Source organism: Oreochromis aureus, linkage group 22 (genome assembly GCF_013358895.1).
Source record: "Oreochromis aureus strain Israel breed Guangdong linkage group 22, ZZ_aureus, whole genome shotgun sequence".
Classification (NCBI taxonomy): domain Eukaryota; kingdom Metazoa; phylum Chordata; class Actinopteri; order Cichliformes; family Cichlidae; genus Oreochromis; species Oreochromis aureus.
Genome location: NC_052962.1, coordinates 4,612,960 through 4,637,268, shown reverse-complemented (window position 1 = coordinate 4,637,268; position 24,309 = coordinate 4,612,960). Strand labels below are relative to the sequence as shown.

Here is a 24,309-nt window from a genome sequence, read left to right as displayed (position 1 = left end):
GCAGAGGATAGTAGAAAATATATTTCTTCTGTCAAGCAAAATACAATTAAAGAAATGATCGAGCACACCAGAACAAACTAACCTTTAAGATTTAAGAAATAGCACAAAGTTGTTGTTTTCCAAAATTTAACCATACATTCATACAGCGCTTCACTTTACACAGTTTAAGCACCAATTTGGAACCACCTACCACCTGACATCCATGTCTTTGGACCTTGAGAGGAAGCTGGAGGAAACCCAAAACATGCAAACTACAGAAACCTCAACTGAGGTTCAAACCAAGAACCTCCTTGCTACAAGGCAGGAATAGGAGGAATACAAAGAACGTTAGAGACAAAAGCAACTCAAATTTCCCGTAGGCATGAAGACATTTAAGTCACCAGTCAGTTTATTCAGGTTTCTCACCTTTGCCTTCTGAATATCTCACACTCTACTTTGACCTTTTAAGCAAAGAGCTCATTCTTGCTGAACTTGTTTTTCCCCTTTCAGGCAGCTGAGGAAACTTGGAGCGTGAGACCTGCTCTCAGGGAAATGTTTGTCTTATGTGTGGAGGTTTTCTGTTACAGCCAAATGTAGCTGCTTCTTAAAAACTAGTAACAAGTGGTAAAGTTACAAACTTGGACTCAAAAATTGTGTTGGTACAGTATATTAGTATATACACTTACCGGCCACTTTCTTAGGTACAGCTTGCTGGTATCAGGATGATTGTTCTGAAGGATGATGCCTTCAGAACGGTGATACTTCTTCATGGTACATATTAATCAAGATGCTGGAAACATTTTGCTCCAAACTGACACGATAACATCTGACAGTTGCACATCCATGATGTAAATCTCCCGTTTCACCACATTCCAGAGGTGCACGATTGGTTTGAGGTTGGTGACTGTGTTTGAGTACAGCATTGTCATGTTTAAGAATTAATATGAGGTAATTTGGGACATGGTGTATAATCCTGCTGAAAGCAGCCATCAGGCGATGTGTTCACTCTGGTAATAAAAAAGATGCACATGGTCAGTAGCAATAGGTTGTGGTGCTTAAATGATGCTCAGTTGGTACTAACGGTCCAAAGAATGCCAACAAGTTATCCCTCACATCATTACACCATCTGCACTCTGAACCGTTGATAAAGAACAGGATGGATCAATGCTTTTGTTATGTATGCCAAATTCTGACCCTCAAACTGTAGAGACTAAGCAACATTTTTCAATTGTCCAACTTTCGTCGGGCCATGTAAGTTGTAGCCTCAGTTTCTACTTCTTAGCTGACAGTAGTGGCACCCAGTGTGTTCTTCTGCTGTAGCCCATCTGTTTTAAAGTTCAACGTGGTGTACATTCAGAGGTTCTCATCTGCATACATTGTAACAAATGGCATTTTGTGTCACTGTTCCCTTCCTATCAGTTTCCAGAGAGTCTTGTTATTCTCCTCTGATGTCTGTCATCATCAACAAGGTACATTTTGCCCAGAGAACTGTATTTTTTCTCTTTTTCAGATCATTTATTGTAAATCCCAGAGAGGATCATATGTGGAGTGTCAGTACATAAGTAACATAAGAAAAAACTGCTCTTAGTAAATCTTTTTTATGATCATAAAAACATACCGCCTCTGTAGATATGACAGCTCACATGTGGGGTGGAAAAAACAAAACAAAACGAAAAAGAAAAAAAGAGCCTGGATTGTTTGCTGTAAGATCTTTAACTGTCTTGATAAATTTGTCAAGATTCCTTCCATTGAATGATATGAAACTAAAGTAAAATGGTGTTTTCAGAAATTAGAGAGGTCTCCTAAATTTTTTGATTTTTTAACAGAAGTTAAAATGTCTCACTTGTTGGTGATGCCGGTGTAACAGACTCATAATGATGTCATCAAATCCGACAACCTCACTGTAGCGGTTCAACTTTAGCACTTCATTATTTTTGTATGACTGGACAGAAGCACGCTGGCCGTTTCCAACTGTTTCCAGTCTTAATCCTAAACTAGGCCAACCAAATCCCAGCATTGTAACATCACAAACATCTCAGTGAAAACATATTTCCCCAAATTTTAATTGCAGTAACCAACATTTCTATTTACAGTGTCCAACTATTATCAGCATTTGAGCTAGAATGTCAGGGTGGGTGCATGTGTGTGCGTGTGTGGAGGGGTGGGGGTGGGGGGGTGTTAAACACACTTTATACACAGCAGCTCTATTTTTGACAGTATAATAGTTAGATTTTGTCATTTATAGTTTGAAGGAAATTGAGCCGTTCCAGAAAACCACCGATCCACCATTCTCCTGAGCCCAAGTGTGTGGCCTCTATTCAGCCTCGTGGAGTAAGGAGAGGTAGACGTTAGACTGGAGGAAGCGTGGGTAACAGTCTGTGTCCAGAAGTGAGTAGATGCGTTTCTGTGCGTGGGACAAAGAGGTGCGAGAGGGAGCCTGCAGCAGCTGGATCGTCAGGTCTCTGGTCTTACTGTCCAGGTTTACCTACAGGACACAGTGATGATGCAATAGCCACGTAAGGTCAATTCAAATACTATATGGAAAGACCAAAAACTAAAAAATTGGCATCAAAATCAAGTTTGACTTAAGACAATTTGTTTTTTCCTCAGCCTTAATTACCAGGTAGCACAATGATGAGTGCTTTATCATCAACAGTGTTCCAGTAGAGATAGTTTAGAATAACTTGAGGTGACTGAAAGAAAACCAACTAACAAGTGCTTAGCAAGACTGCTGAAAGTCTCCAAGTAAAGAGTTCATGAAGATGGTGGAAAGAATGAAGAGCATGCAAAGCTGATACTGAACAAAGGTTCCTTCATTAAGCAGACATCGCTTAAACATTACAGAGATAATTATTAGCATGCGTCTGTGACAAAGAAATGTATAGAATTTATGCAAGCTTTACAGATAACCTTCCATCCTCAGAATTCCTTCTCCAGCTTTGCATCTGCCGAGATCAGTGAGTAGCACAGTACACAGTGAGTGATTTCGGTGTGTATGAACACTCCCAGAACAGAGAAGCACTTTCAGAATTAGGTTGACATGGCACTGTGATCATATTTGTGTTTTATTCGTTTTTACACCTCAGAATTGAGCTTCAGTACAGACTTGATGCATTTGGGTTTTCCAGGTCTGCTTCTAGCACATGTGAACTTACAAGATTTCATTCATCGTTATTAACGCAAAAGGAAGCCGCTTTGTAGCTTATGCTCCTTTTACTTTGTTAACACGGTTTCTTCAGTGTAGAAATGTCCAACGTTTTGACTGTTATGGTGGCGTACAACTTTTGGGGCTTTGCATATAACCTTTTTCTTGTATTGGTTAGGTGTTAAGTCGTGTAATTTATATCTTCCCACTTTTTCAGTGAGTATTCTTTGAGCTCGCCTACATAAAGCGCAGTTTGATTCCTGGACAGTCCTCTTTCTGTTAATAAACTTTAACAAGTGCAGTTCTCTCCTTCCTGGCATAAATACCTTCAACTAGATAGAAAAGATAGCTTAGTTGAAGTTCCAGTGCTAATGCACAATTAATGTCATCGCCTGAATCACATGAAAAAGCATCCATACTGTTCACATTCATACTGACATTTTACTATTGCCGTTTACCTACTGTGCATCTTGCTATAGCTACAGTATAAGACAATGAAACTGGACTCCTGGGGAAAAGGGACCTACTGGAGAAGCAACTGAATTTTTTTTTTTTTTTTTTTTTTTTTTTTCCCACAGAGTTTTTGGTCCTTTGAATTCAGCTACTGCCACACATATAATCTCATGTTGTGGGGAAAAAAATGTCTCTTAGTGGAAGAAAAAAAACAAAAAACAAAAAACAGCTCCACATGAATGCAACTATTGATGGGATGCTATAACATCAAATCTGAACCACCCACACAAGCTTCTTGAAAACAGAGCGAGACTCTGAGCAGTAAAACAGTTGGCAATGCAGAAAGAGGGAAAAAATAAACAGGACAGGACAATTCCTGTTCCATGAAGACAGGCTGCCCAGTTTAGCTTTCAGTGCAACCAGTAAGAATGAGTATGAACATAGGTGTGTACCTCCCGGGGGGCTCCTGGCTGGATATAGGTTGTGCAGATGTCTTTGGCTCTCCTTTGCAGGCTGAAGTTAGTGGACGAATGTTTGTACCGCTCACAGGCCAGATAGAACTGCAGGTTCTCCTCGCTGAACTCAGAGCGCAGGAATGCTCCAAATACTGAAACACCAGCTGCCAGGAAGAGGAGGAGGAGGAAGACAAGTGAGCCTTACCTCCCATGCAACATCAATTTATGCATCTTATAGCACAGAACACAGAAATACTTTATCATGCCTAAAAGAAAGATTAGAGAAAGCGACCCAGGATATGTCTACTTTTTTTTGCATGTAAACATCCTACCGCAAGATTAGAAATGTCATTTAAACATACCACATGATCTGGGAATCCTGGCATGGTCAAATGTAATGTCTTGTTATTCCTCCCCTATCATCAAGAGGATCATACCACTTAGCCCACTTATACAAACTCATTAACTGCTTGATGGGGTTTTTAATGGCTTCAGAACAGCTGTTTGCCTTTTTTTCCTTTTTGTTGTTTAAATCGTGGTCAAAAGTCCCATTAGACTGGATTGTTTATGAAAGGTGATTCAAATATTACCCACACTCTTCCTATCCACTTTCATTTATTGTTTTAAACTGCATACCAAAGATAAACAGATAAAGTTAAATGTGGGATCTGGTTCTGCTGCTAAGAGCTCCAGCTAGAACAACAGCTTTATACTTATTCATTTCTTCCATTACACCCTAAAATGGTAATAATACCTTTGCATTTATAATAAATGGTGAACCATGACCACTGACAGAAATACAAAGAGCACTTCACATTATATACAATTACACAGTCCCTTGTTGTCATTTGCTAAGACATGTGCAACAAGGCTAGAATTCTGATCTGACATTTAGACATTTTTATGACGTAATCTGACATCATCTCTTGTTACAGTCTTCTCTTGTAATCACAGCAGAACTCAGGCTGCATGGATCAGTTTTCTTAGTTTTGCAGATTTTATTTTTAATTAAAAAATTCTGTATCTGCATTGCATTGTTTTGTTTTCTTGTTTGGTGGGGCTCTCTCTCTTATCAACAAAGCTTGATTTTTCTGATAGTATGCTCACTTTTTATTTGCCTGAATAGGCTTTGCATAGAACCTATCCAGTTACCAAAAAGGTTCTCCTTTAGAAACCTTCAGTGTAGCCTTGACTTAATTGCCCAATAAAGTGTAGTAGGCTGGACAGATTACTGGCACAGCCTTCCTTTGAAGTACACAAAGTTCCAGTCTGTACACAAAGACATCGACAAAGGCTGAAATCCTGAATAATTTAGTCAAGGAAACTGATGTGACAAGAAAAAAAATGAATGGAAACATTCTGTGGCATTCAGAATATGTTGTAACGGCATCGATGTTATCAAAGGGTTTCATCGGGACATGCCCTGTTTTTCTTGAATGGATGAAAACATTAGAAGACACCAGCACAAAGTATACTACCAGGAAACAGGATTCAGGAATTTGCTTGTGCAGACGTACACACTTCCCCTTCATGCACCATTAAACCCAGAACCCTTGTTAATATCAAGCAAGTCAAACATTCTCAAGCCTTTAGACAGACTTTGAAACAGCTGTGATTTATAACCATTTTGGTGTTTACTATCTATTCTATTCATAGAAGCAGCAGGGTTAGGGTAAGTGCTGCACTTTTAGCAGCACACAAGGATCACTGACGTCAGACCAGATGTCAACATCGATTCAGCTTAAAAACTTGAGAAACACTAGATTTTTTTTGTTGCGCAAACATGTCTTCAAGGCAGAAGTTGTGAGACACTTAAATGTCACAAGATGGGGTTCAGATCAGAATCAGAGTAAGGACTGACCTTTTACGCTCAAGTGCAAAAGCCAAAGAACCATTCTCTAACATCAGTGTCAGGTTACCCTGTTACAAGTTGAATTATATAAAGAAAATACTTTATTTTATTTTTTTTAACCTGAACACAATTCTTTCATTTTTTAAGAGTTTACATTATTAGTACATGTCTAATGTTGAACAAGAATGCAATAAATGGCAACTCCCACAGCTGCACTGTCATCCTGAAAATGATTACTGCAAGGGTTAAATTGTGAGTGAAGGTAAACAAATCACCTTTGTGACAAGGATCCAAGAAAGCAGTGGATTATTTCATTTAAGCAAAGTGTAATCTCTGATATGCAAATGGAATAACAGGAGCATCGCTGGTGTCCTCAAACCACACAGCGCCCAAAAACAACAACAACAACAAAAAAAAAAAAGGATATAGTGACCAAAAACGGCATTGATTTTTCCAAAACACAGCCACTCAAAGTAGGTTTGGAAGAATAATAAAATGTTATGTTACGGCTGTGTGCAGACAGGAAGAGGACCCAAAGTGCAGACTCCGGAGACAAAAAGGTGAACTCAAAACAGCTTTAATGCTGAACTCAAAAAGGGTAACAAAACATACCTGGGAAAATCAAAATAAACTTAAACCAGAGAACTGACAGAACACACAGCTAGGTAAACGGTAGAACGCGACAGAGAGCACAGGAAAACACAGGGCTTAAATACGCAGAGGGAGTAATCAGGGAACGGGCAACAGGAGGGAAACACAGCTGGGGCAAATCAGGACTAACGAGACAAAGAAGCATAAACTGAACACACTGAGAAAAGACAGAGACCTTCAAAGTAAAACAGGAAACACAACACAGACTGAACTTACAGACACAGACTGACTGGACACGGAATATAGCAACTAAGGATACACAGAGACGCCGAACTAGACAAGGGATACAGCTGACAGGGGAGACAGAGCAACTAGAGATGACAGAGACATAAACCATAAGACAGAACTCAAAGAAACCAAAGACTAGAAATTATAACTAATATAACAAACTCAAAAACCCTGGGTCAACGACCCAGGCCTCCTAACAGTACCCCCCCCTTAAGGGCTGGCTTCCAGACAGCCCAAACCAGAACCACCAAAAACGAAAAAACAACCCAACCAGGGCGGGCGGTGGGGGAAACAGGACGGAGGGCTCGAAACAAACCAAACACAACCCCAAAACCAAAACGGAAAACACTGGAGCCCAGAAAACAACCAAACAAAACCAGGCACACGACAGTTCCAAAAAAAAAAAAAGTTCAGGGGGCCGGCCCGGAGGCTGACGGCACCAAAGTCCAAACCTGGGTAGTTCAGGAGGCCGGCCGTGCGAAAAGCAACGGCGGCAAGGCAAGCGAAGAAGGTCCGGAGGCCGGCCACGCAGAGGGCAGCAGCGGCGACCCAGGCGAAGGAGGTCAGGAGGCCGACGGCCCAAGAGCCCAGAAAACAGTTCAGGGGGCCGGCCGGGCGGGAGGCACCGGCGGCGACGGAGCAGGTCAGGAGGCCGGCCGGGCGGGAGGCACCGGCGGCGACGGAGCAGGTCAGGAGGCCGTCCACGACGGCGAGGACGCCCAATCATCGGCCTGGAAAGCGGCCGGACAGGACGTGCAGGACGGACAGGCCGGACAGGACGTGCAGGACGTGCAGGACGTGCAGGACGGACAGGCCGGACAGGCCGGGCAGGACGGGCAGGACGGGCAGGACGGACAGGACGGGCAGGCCGGGCAGGCCGGGCAGGCCGGGCAGGCCGGGCAGGCCGGGCAGGCCGGACAGGCCGGACAGGCCGGACAGGCGGAGCTGAAGCCGAAGCCGGATCAGGCGACGGCGAGGCAGAAGCCAGAGCTGGACCAGGCGACGGCGAGGCAGAAGCCAGAGCTGGACCAGGCGACGGCGAGGCAGAAGCCAGAGCTGGACCAGGCGACGGCGAGGCAGAAGCCAGAGGCGACGAAACAGATGGTGGCGCTGCAGGCGACGGCGTGGGAGCCGCAGGTGGTGGCACTGCAGGTAACGGCGTGGGAGCCGCAGGTGGTGGCACTGCAGGCGACGCTGAAGCTGGGGCTGGACCAGGCGACGAGGCTGAAGCTGGACCAGGAGACGAAGCTGGAGCTGAAGCCGGACCAGGCGAGGACAAAGCTGCAGGCGACGAAACAGGTGGTGGCACTGCAGGCGACGGCGTGGGAGCCGCAGGCGGTAGCACTGCAGGCGACGGCGTGGGAGCCGCAGGCGGTGGCACCGCAGGCGACGGCGTGGGAGCCGCAGGCGGGGATGCTGCAAGCAACGATGTGGGCGCTGCAGGCGGAAACGTAGGTGGTGGCTGAGCGGTCTCCCGGAACCGTCAATAGAGATGAGGATGTGTTGGCTGGGTCCTACAAGACCCCCAGCCGACGAGGCAGGAGGCTGAACGGGCTCTCGGACCCTCCAGCGGAGACAGGTGGCTGTGGCTGAACGGGCTCTCGGACCCTCCAGCGGAGACAGGTGGCTGTGGCTGGACGGGCTCCTCGGACCCTCCAGCGGAGACAGGTGGCTGTGGCTGGACGGGCTCCTCGGACCCTCCAGCGGAGACAGGTGGCTGTGGCTGGACGGGCTCTCGGACCCTCCAGCGGAGACAGGTGGCTGTGGCTGGGCGGGCTCGGACCCTCCAGCGGAGACAGGTGGCTGTGGCTGGACGGGCTCTCGGACCCTCCAGCGGAGACAGGTGGCTGGACGGGCCCCTCGGACCCTCCAGCGGAGACAGGTGGCTGGACGGGCCCCTCGGACCCTCCAGCGGAGACAGGTGGCTGGGCGGGCCCTCGGACCCTCCAGCGGAGACAGGTGGCTGGTTTGGTTCACCAGAACCCCAGCGGGAACAGAAGGCTGGGCGGGCCCCTCGGACCCTCCAGCAGAGGCAGAAGGCTGGGCGGGCCCCGGACACCCCAGCGGAGGCAAACAAAGGCTGGTGGGGTTCTCCAGAACCCCAGCGGGAACAGAAGGCTGGGCGGGCCTCGGACCCTCCAGGCGAGGCAGATGAAGGCTGGACGGGCCCCTCGGACCCTCCAGGCGAGGCAGAGCGAAGGCTGGGCGGGCCTCGGACCCTCCAGCGGGAACAGGAGGCTGGACGGGCCCCTCGGACCCTCCAGCGGGAACAGGAGGCTGGGCGGGCCCCTCGGACCCTCCAGCGGGAACAGGAGGCTGGGCGGGCCCCTCGGACCCTCCAGCGGGAACAGGAGGCTGGACGGGCCCCTCGGACCCTCCAGCGGGACCAGGCTGCAGAACAGGCGACGGAGGAGAGGAGTGGCGAGGCGAGGGCGCCGTTTCCTCCGGGATGAGGGAACAGGAACTGGTGGAGACATGGAGACCACCTCCTCATCCTCCGACCACATAGCTGCCAGGAAAAAGGCAGGCGAACAAGGTCCCGGATGGTGTGGCGAGGGAGAGGAAGTCCGTGGCAGTGTTGAGGCAGGTGGGGAGTGGGGCAGCGAAGAGGAAGAGTTAGTGAGAGAGGGCAAGCTCACTAGCCTTGACTTGCTCTCTCCAGGCAGCAATGGTGCGATCCAACTTAGTATCTTTGGCAAACTGACAAAGCTGAGGGTTATGCCGAATGATGGCATCCACTGCACTTAACCCGACTGCCATAGTCCGTAAATCCTGTGACTGGGCAATGCGGTCAAGCAGGCTCACCATTCGCCCATCTCAGCGTTGTCCTCTGAGGAAAAAAGAGTCTGCGGGGTCCATTTTCTGGTCGCGTTCTTCTGTTATGTTACGGCTGTGTGCAGACAGGAAGAGGACCCAAAGTGCAGACTCCGGAGACAAAAAGGTGAACTCAAAACAGCTTTAATGCTGAACTCAAAAGGGTAACAAAACATACCTGGGAAAATCAAAATAAACTTAAACCAGAGAACTGACAGAACACACAGCTAGGTAAACGGTAGAACGCGACAGAGAGCACAGGAAAACACAGGGCTTAAATACGCAGAGGAGTAATCAGGAACGGGCAACAGGAGGGAAACACAGCTGGGGCAAATCAGGACTAACGAGACAAAGAAGCATAAACTGAACACACTGAGAAAAGACAGAGACCTTCAAAGTAAAACAGGAAACACAACACAGACTGAACTTACAGACACAGACTGACTGGACACGGGAATATAGCAACTAAGGATACACAGAGACGCGAACTAGACAAGGGGATACAGCTGACAGGGGAGACAGAGCAACTAGAGATGACAGAGACATAAACCATAAGACAGAACTCAAAGAAACCAAAGACTAGAAATTATAACTAATATAACAAACTCAAAAACCCTGGGTCAACGACCCAGGCCTCCTAACATAAAAGGGCTTTATTGTAATTCACTAGTACGTGCCTTTTTACATTGGCCTTTACATGCTGTTAACCATGAAATGAAAATGATACAGTGCTTTCATAAGATGTTGTAGATGCTTAAATGAAAAAAAGGGTCATTTTAGCACATTGCTAGGTGGTTGCTAGGCAACATGACAACATTATAATTTTGTTTAATTCAGCCTTTGTGGATATAAATATAAAGTTATTGTCATGAAATTAGGATGCTTTTGTGAGGTGTTGCAGGGAAAAGAAACAGGTCATACTCTGTGCATTATCCCAAATTCAAATGTATAAATAGTAATTAATGATTTACAAATTAAAATTTTTATTTGAAATAAAACAAAATTGTCATATCACGTGTTTATATTCCCACAAACATGTCTGAAAGTGAGAGCAGGGTTGTAAACAGAGAGAGGATAAGAGGAGGTGACACTATCAGCTGGTGATGTGACCCAAAAGTCAACAAGCTAGCCATGTTCCACACGATAAGAGGAGAAAACAATGGATGGAAGTGACTGACGCAGTTACATGGTAAAAAAGTAGGACTTAAAGCAGCTGGTTGAAAAGCTCCACCAAAGATAGAAGATCCCAGTTAAAAAGAGCAGGTGAGCAACACTACTTAGGCTATTTTGTGCTTATGTTTTATTTATGTTTTGTCACTACTATGGTACTTCCCATCAAGTGCCATTTTATCTAAAACAACAGGAGAGAGCAACATTGTGATCTTTTAATCATCCAACTTCCCACTCCCAACTCCAGTCAGACCCCCCCCAAAAAAAAATTGAGATAAAAGATATTAAAATATTAGTTTTTTCTTTGAGGCGTTACACAAAGAAGCTCAAATCACATTCTAACTCCAAGAATTTGCAAACCATTACATTTTATAGTCTAAAATACATAAAAGTGCAAGTTGAAAATCTTTTTTTGCCATGTTGAATGCATAATTTGTTAAGAACGAAAAATATCCAGGCCTTTAAAGGCTGGATTCAAAATCACACCAAAAGTCAAAATATTCTTCAAGTGTTCCCTTAGTATAACTTAAAGGGGGGAGGCTACGGGGTAAATTTGAACTTGTAGTGGAGCTAAAAATGTCACAGCTGTCCTGAAGTAAGATGTGCAGCAAAAGCTATGGAGAAAGAAAAAAATGTACAATGACTTTCAGTATCCTATCAGGGCGATCTGCTCATCTGACTTTAATGTTTCCCTAGTGCAAGAGTGATGTGTAAGTCTGATAGCGGGGCCAAAACAAAGGTCTGCAGGTCACCAAGAATTTTGGGATTCAACCTCTGGAGTATAAATGAAACTCGGGTGACCTATTTAGCAGGCAAGCTTTCCCCTCACATTGGGAATTCCACTGGGAATTCTTTTTCAGTGGCTACTCCAGCATTTCCTCTTTCCCACACTGCCAAAATTATTTTCATTGATTTCTGACATCAGACATCCTTCTAACCACTGTCCTCAGTGTCATTCAGTCCCGTGATGCTTCAGTCTGTCTGTCACACCTCCTGATCAACAACTTGTTCCTAATGATTTTTCCATGTTTCAAGTTCATCTTCTCTCTGCTGGCTCTACTCCAACAGTGTATAACATCCTGGTTTGGTTTCAGAACTCTGAAAGTTCTGAATACAAGGAAAACCGCTAAGGCAGTTGACCTTGGTTGACCTTAAGGTAAGGAAACAAAATAGGCAGCCTAATGGGATAAAACCAACTGAACCCTGAAATAAAATATTCAATGAGCTGCATGATTCATCTGAAAAACTAAATGGTAAATGGACGAGATTAGGCGTGCTCAGGGCTTGTTAGATTGTCCACTCACTTTTATTTATATTTTTTTAATTGTTAAATGTCCTGTACTTATGACCTGTAAGTAAGTGAGAATTTGTGCTGGGTTTTATACAACATGGCTCATTAACCTATTCACACATATGCATTTATAGTGGATGCATGAGACTGATGAACACAGAGTGAGATGCATCCACTATGGTGTGGATATCAAGGATACTTTGGCATGCAGATCTAATCACCAACCCTCTGATTAGTAGAAGACATGCTATTCCTTCTGCACTACAGCCATCCCCCTAAAGACATATCTTTCTATTCCTCTAAGTTAAAAGTAATACAAGTTCAACAGTTTACAGTCAGAATATTTTCTGTTTAAAATGTCAAGTATAAGACCCAAAACTCTGGAATAAAAAAAAGCAGGACTTACTTGGACTTCCCAGCAGGGCATTTAAGGACTCGGCCCATTTTTCCAGCTCATCTCGATTATACCTCCTCTTTCTACTGTGACCCACTTGACTCCACTGACGCATGAATACAAGGCGAGACCTTCTCTCTTTAGCACTACGATACAGGAAAAGATGGGAACAGAGCGATTCAAGGCATGTCAGCAAGAGGAGATGGTAGCAAAGATAATGCTGTCATTGAAATGAAGATCAGATCAAGGCATACCTTCACAACATTCTTATAACAGTAAGATAAGTACCGACTCACTTTCAGAATCAGAGAGACCCTGAAAGTGAGTCTAAGATAAAAAAAATAATAATTTTTAAAAAAAAGTGTTTATTTCTACACTTACCACAACTAACAAAATAAACCATGTTCTCACCTGTCTTTTTGTTCTGTATTGGCCAGGTTGGAGTTTGACGAATGAGGACTCTGAAACAGAAACCACACAGTAAACTGGAGTTAACCTTTTTCACCATTTGTTAGAAGTTGTTCTAGACCTCAGCAGCTTTAAACAGCTCAACTGAACAACAGTGACTGTTTAGAGGCTGTAAACACAACAAGACTGAAGCTAAACAGAGTACACATGCATATCTGATACATTTGGAACATTGCATACAAAACAATTTGTCTTAATTTCAATTCTTTTTTCATTTCACACTAAAGCTGCCTGTGTGGTTTGGAATAAAATATCTCAAAATAAAATATATATTCTTGTAAAGTCAATTTATTGCACTACTAAATATCCTGCTTCCAGTCAACACCGATTATTACAGTAGACCTTTCCACTTTAAACTGTAATATTTAAAGGGAATAAAAATATTAACATAACGTTTTTCCAAAAAACTCTACTTAGGCAAATCCAATTAAAAGTATAATTTCAATTTTATTTATGTAGCTCCAAATCACAACACCAGCCGCCTCAAGTGCTTAATATATTGTATATTTACAGTAATACAGGGAAACCCCAACAATCAAATGACCCCCTTTGAGCACACACTTTGCAACAGTAGGAAGGAAAAAACTTCCTTTTAACAGGAAGAAACCTCAAGCAGAACCAAGCTCAATTTCAGAGCATTTCTTTCAGCCGTGTACTTCTACTATAATCTCCACTTGTCTATTAACATGTAGTTTCTAGTGTCAGCAAAGTTCCAGCACTGCAGTGGTAAATTATGTTATTTGCTATTAAAAGAAAATTAGTGATGTCCTGTCAAACTGAGTGTTTCTGTATTTGTTTCATTGGGTTACAGTTCAGTTATTCAAATTCAGTTTTATTTACCTTCATGTACAAATAGAAAACCCCATGAGTGAAAACTGGACCCATGTGGATTGTTTTTAAATGCAAATTCAAAATGAATGAGGAGCACCATAATGCACATGAGGACAATATGTATACTAAATGGACAATAGATATCCATCTTCAGAGAGCTGACAGTTGAGCCATGATCATAATTATGCCAAACAGAATGGAGAGACTATGTGCATGTGACCACAGACCATTTTCATTTTCTTATTGCCATCTACTGCACGAGCCTACGCAGATCCTAGAACAGACGGGACATTTGGGACACTGATTGAAAATAATCAAGACCGTCTCCAAAGGCTTTTATTTACTCACACTTTTCTATAATACTGAATTTGTGGGAAAAAATTAAATTTCAGACAACAGATGTACTATTCAGCTGCTGTTGCTATGTTTCTGCTGACAATGTAAACAACTAGCTGTCTGCTAACATTTCAGTGTGTACATTGTGATATTTCTGACCACCACATATGCTTATTTGAAATGTATAACTAAGTCACAATTTGACTTAAGCCATCCTGTCACTCACAAGCCTCTCCAAGGGAAACACAGGCTCAAAATGACACCTGAAAAGGATCATTTACGTTCTGTGTGTGTGTGTGTGTGTGTGTGTGTGTGTGTGTGTGTGTGTGTGTGTGTGTGTGTGTGTGTGTCTGTCTGTCTGTTGGGGGGGGGGGTTAGACTGGGATATGCGGATGGGTAAATGTACAGTTTGTTTGTAGTTTTGTTTTTTTTTTTCATGTTCCCAAAGATATTCCGGAGCAGTTTTGTAATTTGGCATTGCTCTTTTCCTCTAAAAATCTACAACAACATTTAGAGGGTGTAATTTGTTAAAGTACCAGCTGCACAAAAACACCGAATAGAAACAAAATAGAAATGTCATTTACTGCACCTGTGCAAAAAGACTCTTGAGGTGCAGCTTAGCAGCTGACAATCTGTCTCTCTGTTGGTGTCTGTGCTCCATCTTAAAGGGGCCGGAAGAGGACAAAGGCGACAATGGAGGGAGACTGTCTTTCTCCATGCTCTCAGTGCTGCCCTGCGCAGCTGGGGCCAGCTGGCTGTCACTATAAGCCCTGCTGCCTTGACTGATGAGAGAGCCACTGATCTGGCTCTTTTCCAGTTTACTCAGCTCGCACAGGTTCTCTGCACTCATGCTGTGCTCCCGAGTCAGCTCATTCTTCGTCATCTCACTTGGACTCTCCGTGGGCTCCTGGATGATGGGAGTCAGGTGACCTGATTTCCGATCCAGCTCATCATCCTGTAAGTGAAGTGTGTAGGTGCCAGACTTGTGGTTTGGTCCAGAACCTGGGTTCTTCAGTGACACTTTCTTCCATGTTGGGAAGTCAAGATCAAGGAGGGAACCCTCAGAGCTGAATCTACGCATGGCAGCTGTATTAGAAGTGATGAAGGATGGAAAAGGAGGTTCTGCAAAAAAAGTTTAAAGAAAATAAAGTAGTCAAAGCTAGAAATAAGTCAAAAGGGGCACAAAGAGATCAGACCAGAAATGAAGCACAGAAATATGCGGGGAAAGATTCGGGTTGGGGGGGAAAGGTGATAAAATTGGACAATTAGAAAAAAAATGGCTCACACAGGCAACTCTCCTTATTATTGTTTTTGCTATGAATGGCTGTCCGGCACCAGGACACTGGGACAGGAACCTTCTGGCTCTATTGTTTAAGGGTCTAAGGTCCTCTGTGCACTGGGCATGTTTGAGGGCACTGCATAATTAGCCAATTAGACTGGGAATCTGAGGAGTTTGGAAGACAAGTAAATGTTCCTGAAAATATTCCTAAACTCTTTCTCTGGAAAACAAACTGAGGTCTATTTACCAGAGACCAACTTCCTTCATCAAAATGTATAAATGTCCTTCATAAAATATTCACATTCTTTGAATAATAATTCAAAAGGTTAGGGGTTTAGAGGCATATAAATAGTGCCTACCTGCTGGAGAACAAGAAAAGTACTTTCATTTTTATTTCCTGCTTACAAATCTGGAACTAGTATAAAAGTCTGGCATCAATGTCATTTGCGCCCTAGTTGGAATTTAGTCTCAGTAGTCGCGCTTAAATTTAAAGGAAGTCTCGCACTTTTTCTTATCTTAATACTTTTAATGTTTAACTACTCTTTGGCCTATTCTGCACAACCGCAAATAAAGCAAGTCAAGTGTTTCTGATCATTAAAAGTATAACCAGGCGATCTCCATTTTTTATTACAAGAAGTCATATAAAAACAGTCTTATACACATGTACGGCAGACAAACTCAATCAAATTTGTCAATAATTAATTTACACATTTCTGACTTGGCAACATTTCCTAGAACTGGGGTTTGTTCTTTTTCCAGTTGAAATTGTCCATGAATATTAACTTAACAACGAACTTTATCATCCATTGTAAGGCTGCTACTGTACTGTTTAATAGTGAGAATAGTGCCATGCAGCCTTCCCAGACCTTTGCTCAGCACAGCTCTGGGAAAAACGGCAGCTGATTGATATTTGAAATCGTTAAGGAGTGCCGGGGCTCTGTCAGTGTACTTACCTCTTCCTCGATAATGCTTAAGCTCTCTCCATGGCCAGAAGCAAAAGTCCACCAGATCTCAAGTAGAAAATGTCCATGAACTGACGAGTCTGGTTTTAAGCTATGCAGACTTCAGGTGTCCGGGAGAACCCGATATTCAACTTCCGACGTTCCTGTTGCGCAGCCCTCCCAGATCTGTTCTTGACCCAGATCCTTCTGCAACACAATCAAGTGCGCACCGACAGAAATGTCTCGCAGATTCAAGACCGAGAGCACAACAAGTTCCATAAAGTTTTCTTCCGTGACACTTACACGACACAGTGAGTGCTCCTCCTTACGACTGCGGCTGCCACACCTTCAGTCCTGCCTCAACTTGTCCGTCACACTTTATCGGAGGTCCCTTCAGAGGAGGGAGCCGCCGAAGTGCAGCTGAGACAAGTCCGCCAAATATCATCTCAAACAAGTTTGCTAAGGAAGGGCGTTTCAAAAGGTAAGACGCTGAAAATGCGCTGTCGAAGCCTCCGGGAATCTGTCTTTTGCGCCACGCAGCGTAAACCTCTGTTTCAAATAAACAAACCGCATTTAAAATAAAAAATAAAAACAAAAACAGGCGTTTCAAACGCCTCTGTGTCATGTAACAAAGAAAAGCTCTCGCTGAGTGAAAGGACCACGTAAGAAAAAAAACCTGCGTGAATTTATTTCCCACGTCATTTAAGCTCCAATAACTAAGTCAGAAGAGAAGAAAGGCAGACCACACATCCATCAGTGGATTTCCATTGCTACAATATGATTTGGCCCGAATGACGGAAATATCTAATTAATAACGATGACCTGCTCGAGTTCAAACCGAGCATCAGAATGATTAGTGACTCTGGACATGGCATGGCTGTTGGTACAGCGTATTACAGAGACTTCTGATGTGTTAGGACTTTTTAAAACAAGAGAATGGTTTACAGGGAATGGTCTGAAACATAGAAACTATCCAGTGAGCAGCAGTTCTCTGGGGGAATAGCCGATGATACTGAAGGTTGAGGTCAGAGGAGAATGGCCGCACTGCTTCCAGCTGCTACATTTTTTTTCCCCTCCATGTCAGAGAAAATCGGCACGAATCAATCTGTGACGCGCAACATAGCTTTTACTTTGAAACGACTAAGGGAACTCCTGGAAAGTTTTGCGTCGGGTTATGTTTAGCGGGTGGTTGACGCAGGACTTATGTGAAATGATAATTGCTTGGTTTAGGTACGGCGAGGGAGTCAGAGCCACAGCGAGAAATTTTTTTTCTTGTGGTTTTTTAACTTCAAGTGAAGGAATAATTCTGTATTTTGCTATTTTGTTTTAGACACAGAAGGAGACAACACTCATCTGCCTTTTATTTCTATATACACGGTTGTTTCAGCAAAACAGGAAAGCTATTTAGAGTTTTCAGAATTTCTGAGTTTTGATTGTTGGAATTCCGAGACCAAGTCTCTTTAGAAAAGTAGCCTTTTTTTTAAAAAAAAAAAAAAAAAGTCATCTTGTTGTGGGCACAGATACTACACAATAAACACAATCCATTAAGAGAAAAAAACTCCCGATCTCACAGCTAGTGCTGCTGGAGTTGTGCTTACCTTAGCATATAACCTGTTGGTAAATACACTTTATTTAACAGGATTTATGAAGGGAATATATAAAATATTTAAACTTAACTTGTTTATGACTCCCTGCTATTATACCTACATTACAATGGTGATATTTGTTGCAAATTCTGCTGCCCACTTTGCCAAAAACTGATTGCGGCTTGTAGTGACAGGAGTATTCTTCCTGTTTCAAAATGACTTCATATAATTCATGAGGCATGTTTGATATATCTCTGACAGATTATAGGCCAACAGTTTAAATACGGACAATCGTTTTTTCCCCCCAAGGAAGGAAATAAAATATTCAGTATTAGCTCAGTTGGTTGAAATACAGTTGTCCTCTAATTTAACATGGGGGGCATTTTACAGGCACTCCTTAAATTATCGTAACTCTGTTACAGTTTGTGCTAGAGACAAAATTCAATTCATGTATATACAGTAACATCAAGCAAAAACAACACCCCTCCCTCACCAAGGATAATCTGACCAAAAGCAAGATCTGGAGACCTTCACTCAGTATGTTCTTTTCTACATTAAGTGTTGTGCAGAGAATGTGACAGTGACCAAAGCCATCCAGGTTTATCCTAAGCAAAATGGTTGGATGACGAGTGAAGTAGAGGCTCTGGAGTAGGGGCATCAAACAAGCTAAGGACACCTAGAGGAGGAGGATAGAGGGCTTCCTCACTAACACCAACCCTCATCAGGTGTGAAAAGGCATCCAAGCCCTCATCAGCTAGAAAGGCCAGAACCCCCAAACCCATGATAGGTTTCTGGGCACCTACATCTCTGCCGATCTCACCTGGACCCACAACACAAAGCCCTGGTAAAGAATGCCCAGCAGTGGCTGCCCTTCCTTCATGTCCTAGGGAAGAATAAGCTGGACCAGAAGCAGCAGCTGCCTTCTACCGCTCCTCAGTGGGGGGCATGCTCTCCTTCTCCCTGGGTGTTTTCTACGCAGGGGCCACAACTGAGAACAGGAAGGCTGCACAGAGGGTAATTAACACTGCCCAAAAATTATTGGCTGCCCTTTGCCACTCCTGGAAGCCATCGCCAGCTCCTCCTGTGTCAAGAAAACTAGGGCCATCACAGGTGACCCCTTGCTTGATCCTACCCATCCCTCCAGACTCACAAACAGCTTCTTCTCCTGGGCCATTTGGACTGTCAACAAACACTATTGTGCCCCCTGGGCAGGACAATTTACAATGACAAAAAAGGGCTATTCTATTCTATTCAATTCAATTCTATTCTAGTCTTCTTCTATCAGCTGGACCCTTCAGAAGTTATCACAGTAGATCATTTGCCCCTATATCACACTGTCTCTAGCACTCTCTTCTGTCACAGAGATGCACAGATACAAATTTCAGTTGCTTATGTATATAGGACTACTTAGTGTCTATATTGACACCCAAATTTCTCATTCATGGGATAATAAAGATTTATTCTATTCTATTCTATGCACTTCAGTATTCTGATTCTGATTCTAAATAAAAAAACATCACTGCAGCACGTTCGTGGATAGAGCCTGGTTAGTTTATAGTTTCACTGCTGTTTACGTACACCACCGCAACCTTGGTCAGTTCAGCATGCAAACTGTAAAGTGGGAGTTTCCAACTCTTGGCTTCATATAGAATCCACCAATAGTCCCTACATTTCTAGTAGGGACTTCCTTACTATCACCATGTAACCTCTGGCTTTCCTCCTTGCAGCCTCCGAACATTTCCCTCTTTCTTTTCTCTTCCTTTGTTCTTAGCCAATAGTTTTCACCATCACCCAGCAACACAGAGGTGGTTGTTCCCAAAGCTGTTAACGTCATCTGACACCTATTCCTGACATAGACTCTTTGCCGCTATGCCTACGAGATATGCCGGAAAGAGCTACAGAACCCTGTGTACCCATAGGACTAATCTAAAGAACAGTTTACCACATATCCATCACACTACTGTAGCTCATTGCCCAACCTGCCATTTAAGAGTGTAATGGAAACACGTATGAATACATGTTTCCATTCGGACAGTGAAAGGACAGGAAATGTACACAGGCATATTTACGGGATCATAATGAAGCTTGATAAGTTGGCCTGATCAGAGAAGGGAGTGGATTTCACTGGTGATGCGAGAACCACAAAAGAAATATCAAAGATTTAAAAAATATAGAATGAAAAGCAAATACAGTGTCTACAGTGGACACTTTTTTTATTGTTTTTAACACTGTTTTGCTTCAGCTCTTTGTATGTTATAACTTTGCTCTTCTCTGTGGCTGGATGTTGGACCAGCAAGACCACAGGGCAGTTGTACCACATACTTTGTGTATTACCTCCATCCGACAACAGAGCTGTCTGCAGGCTGATCTGTCATTCCTGGAATGACAGTGGACTATGAACTTGTTACCTCTACTGAACCATAAAGTTCAACCATACATCATTTGGTTGCAGCATACACCATCCGCTTCCAGTGACGCACAGTTGGAATTTTTTGGATTCTGCGGTGGGTGAAACCTCTATCTATTCAGTGTCCAAATGAAAATGTGTACATAGACAAATCCATTTGCGAGACCATAAATTACACGTTAATAGAACACCAGTTAAGCAGAATGTATGGTCCAACAGAGCAAAATTTGATTTTTTCTGCTCACTATTGCTGTCACGGTCAGCGTGGCAGACTGTGGGGATGTAGGGAAGGAGGACCCAAATGCTGGACTTTTTATGATGAACAGTGCGTTTATTTACAGTGAAGTAAATACAACACAATAAATCCCTGTGCGCTTCCCTGACTCCCGTGTCGTGTCTTTCCCCAAAAGTCTGTGTTTAGTGCTCTCCACTCCCATGTCTCCGCACTCCCCATGCTCACGGCATCTCTGCCATTCCACGCTCCTCCTGGGGGAAACAATAGAAGCAGTCGTCAGGACACTTTACAACTGTGGGCATACACACACTGAACTGTCACACTAACAAACTGACGTGGAGTCTCACACAATGATCCCGCGTCGAGGAGCGTTCAGCCACACTGTTAAGTAGTTCAGGCCTGGGCCACCTCCACCAGGCCTGAAGGTGCTTGTCCCAGCCGCACCCACGCACACACACACACACACACACCTGCCAATATACACAAGCATGGAAAGCAGCACAGTGCAGAACAAACACATATCATATAATATGAGACCATAACTGGTCATGGAGACTGGGTCGCTCAGACCCAGGTCCCTGACAATTCCTGTTGATAATTACTGATTAGTGATCATTCATACACATACTATGAACCTGTTTTTCTATCCTATAATTATGATTACAGTTATAAAACTAGATGTAAGGACTTTTTGTTGTTGCCAGACTGTAATGCACAGTGATAAAGGTCATACTAACAGACAACAGTTTTTCAAACTGGAAGAATAATCTTTCAAACGCCCCCTACCATCCACACAGAGAAGCATAAAATACATCAAACCTCGGAGAGCTGCACAGCTGAAGCAGTGTTGTTTACATCATTTGACTGACAGCCTGGCTTGTTTTTACCCAGCTATGGTATTTAATCTGAAATGGCAGTAAATAAAGCTACAAGTGTGGCCTGGGGTTGATTTAAACTTACAGACCTCCCTACAAAGGTCTGTCACGAGATGGAGGAAGTACACAAAGGCTACGTTCACACTGCAGGCGAAAGTGCATCAAATCCGATTTTTTTGACCCTATGCGACCCATATCCGATCATGGTATGACAGTGTGAACGGCACAAATCCGATATTTTCAAATCCGATCTGGGTCACTTTCGTATGTGGTACTGAATCCGATACATATCCGATGTTTTAGAAAGCGACTGCTGTTTGAACGGTCATGTCGCATTAAATCCGTCTTTTACGTCACTAACACAAGACAGACGCCAATTATCAGCGCCGGAGAAGCGCCTGAGAAGACATCGCGAACGCTTCCTGGCCATCCAGTGTAGATGTTAGTGAAACTGTTGGGAAGACAACGTTGGAGAAACGTGAACATTTTATTTGTACTGTATAATCTGCAGATTCTGACAGAAATCTGCAACTATCCTTTGAAGCACCGCTTCTCTAAAACAGCAATAAGGATAATTATTAGGTTATTTACATTATTATGTAAATAACAAAATAACTTAAAGCAAAAATGGGAAACGTAAAGTCCGAAGTCTTTATATTAAGGGCCATCAGTCAAACAATACTGTTTGGTCTGGGTCTAAACAGAGCGCGTTGTGTGTGACATCTTCTTTTGCGCATGCGGGCCGCTTTGAGGGTTCACACTAGAGCGCGTTTGGTGTCGCATTTTATTTGTAGTGTGAACAAGCAGACAAAAAAATCGGATTTGATTAAAAAATCGGAATTGAGCATTAAGACCTGCAGTGTGAACGTAGCCTAAGTAATGTGATACAACCGGTCTGTGGGCCACTTTTATTTGTGCGTTTGTCAGGCTGCCGCGGAAAACAGTGAAGTTATGAAAGTGAATAGTGGGTATATATATCTGTAGGTTGTGTATCCTTTGAGGTGTTACTGGGGTTATTGAATGTGTATGTGTATATACATATGTATGGATAGATAGAAACATATATATATATATATAAAAAAAAAAATTAATAAATAAAAAATACACATAACATATAATGTAATTGCAAGGAGGTATTTCTGTAGTCTATTGATTACTAGATAGTGGAAAAGGGGTGGGATTAAATAAGCTTATCCTTCTTCCTGCTCCTTTTTGAACATGAAAGTTATTTGTAGTAGCGGTTGCTCGTTTTCCTTTTGTTTTGCTTTGTTTATTTGTCTCTTTTAATTCTATGTTGTTGTACTTTTTCAACATGTTCAAAATAAAGATTCAATCAATCAATCAAACCGAGTGTTAAAAAACAAAGCTTTTTAATTTTATTTTTATTAAAATAATTTAATTGTTGTTTGAAGATAACATTGACACATGTATGCACTTGCACGAGCTGGAGATAGAGACTTTTTTTTTTTTTTTTTTTTTTTGCCGAGGTCCTTAATCTCATCAAACCGCATGACACACTCCTGACAGACAGAGACGACCATTCGGTGAAAATGGCGAATCTGCGGGTGCAACATATATAACACGGAGGGTGGAATAATAAATCAAGCTAAATCGGGCCACTTCTCAGTCAACATCAGTATGTTTGTACCTCTGCCTCTAATCTCAGACGCAGTCGCGTCAGCATCTTACGTCATCGAGGTCATGTGACAATGCCTTCAGTACGATATTTGGGAGTTTACTTGGCTAACGGTTCAACCTTCATTGCATTGGTTTATATTCCAGACAGTCATTTCAAAAACAAAGCAAACCCCACGTTTTTGTGTCGATTAGCTGACTTTTTTCCACCGAACTCGTGGAACGTCGCTTTCAGGGGAAATTAGCTAGTTAGCACTGTTATCTTCTCGGTAATATGGGTTGCCTAACGTTAGCTAGCTAACTAAATTAACAACAACAGGGTCCTGGGCTGTTTGACTAATCTCATGCCGTAGATACAGCTTGTTTCTTCAAGCTTGATTCGTCCTCTATTCATCACAGTTGCGAGAATTACAAATATAGAAGAGAACACATAAACTGGCCAACGCTATATTTAGAACACTGACAAGTATGACTGAGTCCAGCGGAATGATTGAGGTCACGGTGAAGACTCTGGACTCACAGAGCAGGACTTACAAAGTCAGAGGCCAGGTAATGGTCTCTGTTTAAAATGTTGATCTAGTTAGACATCCTCACCCTTACTGTTAACTGATTGGTGTGTGCGTATATCTTGTGTGTTTGTGTTTTCTCCAGTTGACAGTGAAGCAGTTCAAGGAGCACATAGCGTCCTCAGTGGAGATCCCGGTTGACAAGCAGAGACTTATTTACCAGGGCAGAGTGCTACAGGATGACAGAACGCTGACTGAATACAGTGAGCAAATGACACCATGTGACCTGTGTATCCAAACATGCACAGAGCTAGGATGATCTATGAACATGTGTCTGATTTCCTTTTGACTTCTGCAGTAAACAGACCTTTTATTTCTACCAATAGCCCATATTAAAAGCTTTGTCACTTACACTTTGGAGAGTAAGTCAAGTCTGACTTTATTTGTACAGCAATCTAAATTTGTTGTCACTATGACTTTGTGGTGGTTATTTGAACAGATGTTGTTACGATGTCATTTGTGCCACGTCTTTTCTGCCCTATTATATTAGGCTGTTGGCCTAGTCTGGTCTCTGCTTAGTTATACATAATAAGAAACTACTTTGGCTACTACTAGAGCAGAGGAGAATTGCTTAGTACAGACGAAACCCAAATTTAACCAAGCTTCTAAAAGTTCCAACTCCATAGCTCAACTAAAAATCCTCTGACTGCTTTTTGCTCTGAAACTCAAGCACTAGATCTCAAAATAAATCCTTATTTAAAAATTTTAAAATGGACTA

General features: G+C 43.0%; 2 protein-coding genes across 4 annotated transcripts in view; one reads left to right on the top strand and one right to left on the bottom strand.

Moving 5' to 3' along the window:
* Positions 1-1,561: 1,561 nt before the first annotated feature.
* Positions 1,562-16,922, bottom strand: si:ch211-152p11.4 (regulator of G-protein signaling 8). 2 transcript variants are annotated; one of them, XM_031755876.2, is made up of 7 exons: positions 16,591-16,921; positions 16,300-16,494; positions 14,657-15,189; positions 12,844-12,893; positions 12,445-12,578; positions 4,030-4,196; positions 1,562-2,464 (listed from the first exon to the last, which is right to left on the bottom strand). In XM_031755876.2, exons 3-7 carry the CDS (start codon positions 15,146-15,148, stop codon positions 2,294-2,296), a joined length of 1,014 nt encoding a protein of 337 aa, XP_031611736.1. In that variant the 5' UTR covers positions 15,149-15,189; positions 16,300-16,494; positions 16,591-16,921; the 3' UTR covers positions 1,562-2,293. The 2 variants fall into 2 exon arrangements, with proteins under 2 accessions (XP_031611736.1, XP_039461137.1); XM_039605203.1 differs by having other exon boundaries at positions 14,657-15,226; positions 16,300-16,922.
* Positions 16,923-22,903: 5,981 nt separating this feature from the next.
* The window catches only part of LOC116332816 (large proline-rich protein BAG6-like), a 47,879-nt gene continuing 46,473 nt past the window's right edge, over positions 22,904-24,309 (top strand). For both annotated transcript variants that reach the window (XM_039605200.1, XM_039605199.1), the window contains exons 1-2: positions 22,904-23,574; positions 23,677-23,794. In XM_039605200.1, the coding sequence (XP_039461134.1) occupies positions 23,494-23,574; positions 23,677-23,794 (199 nt within the window). In that variant the 5' untranslated portion in view covers positions 22,904-23,493. The remainder of the gene's footprint in view (positions 23,575-23,676; positions 23,795-24,309) is intronic.

Coding starts and splice junctions, on each gene's coding strand:
- si:ch211-152p11.4 (XM_039605203.1), bottom strand. CDS start 15,148: ATGCGTAGATTCAGCTCTGAGGGTTCCCTCCTTGATCTTGACTTCCCA. Junction 12,894..14,656: donor TCAAGAGTCTTTTTGCACAG/GTGCAGTAAATG, acceptor TTTCTGTTTCAG/AGTCCTCATTCGTCAAACTC. Junction 4,197..12,444: donor TGCCCTGCTGGGAAGTCCAA/GTAAGTCCTGCT, acceptor TCTTCCTGGCAG/CTGGTGTTTCAGTATTTGGA.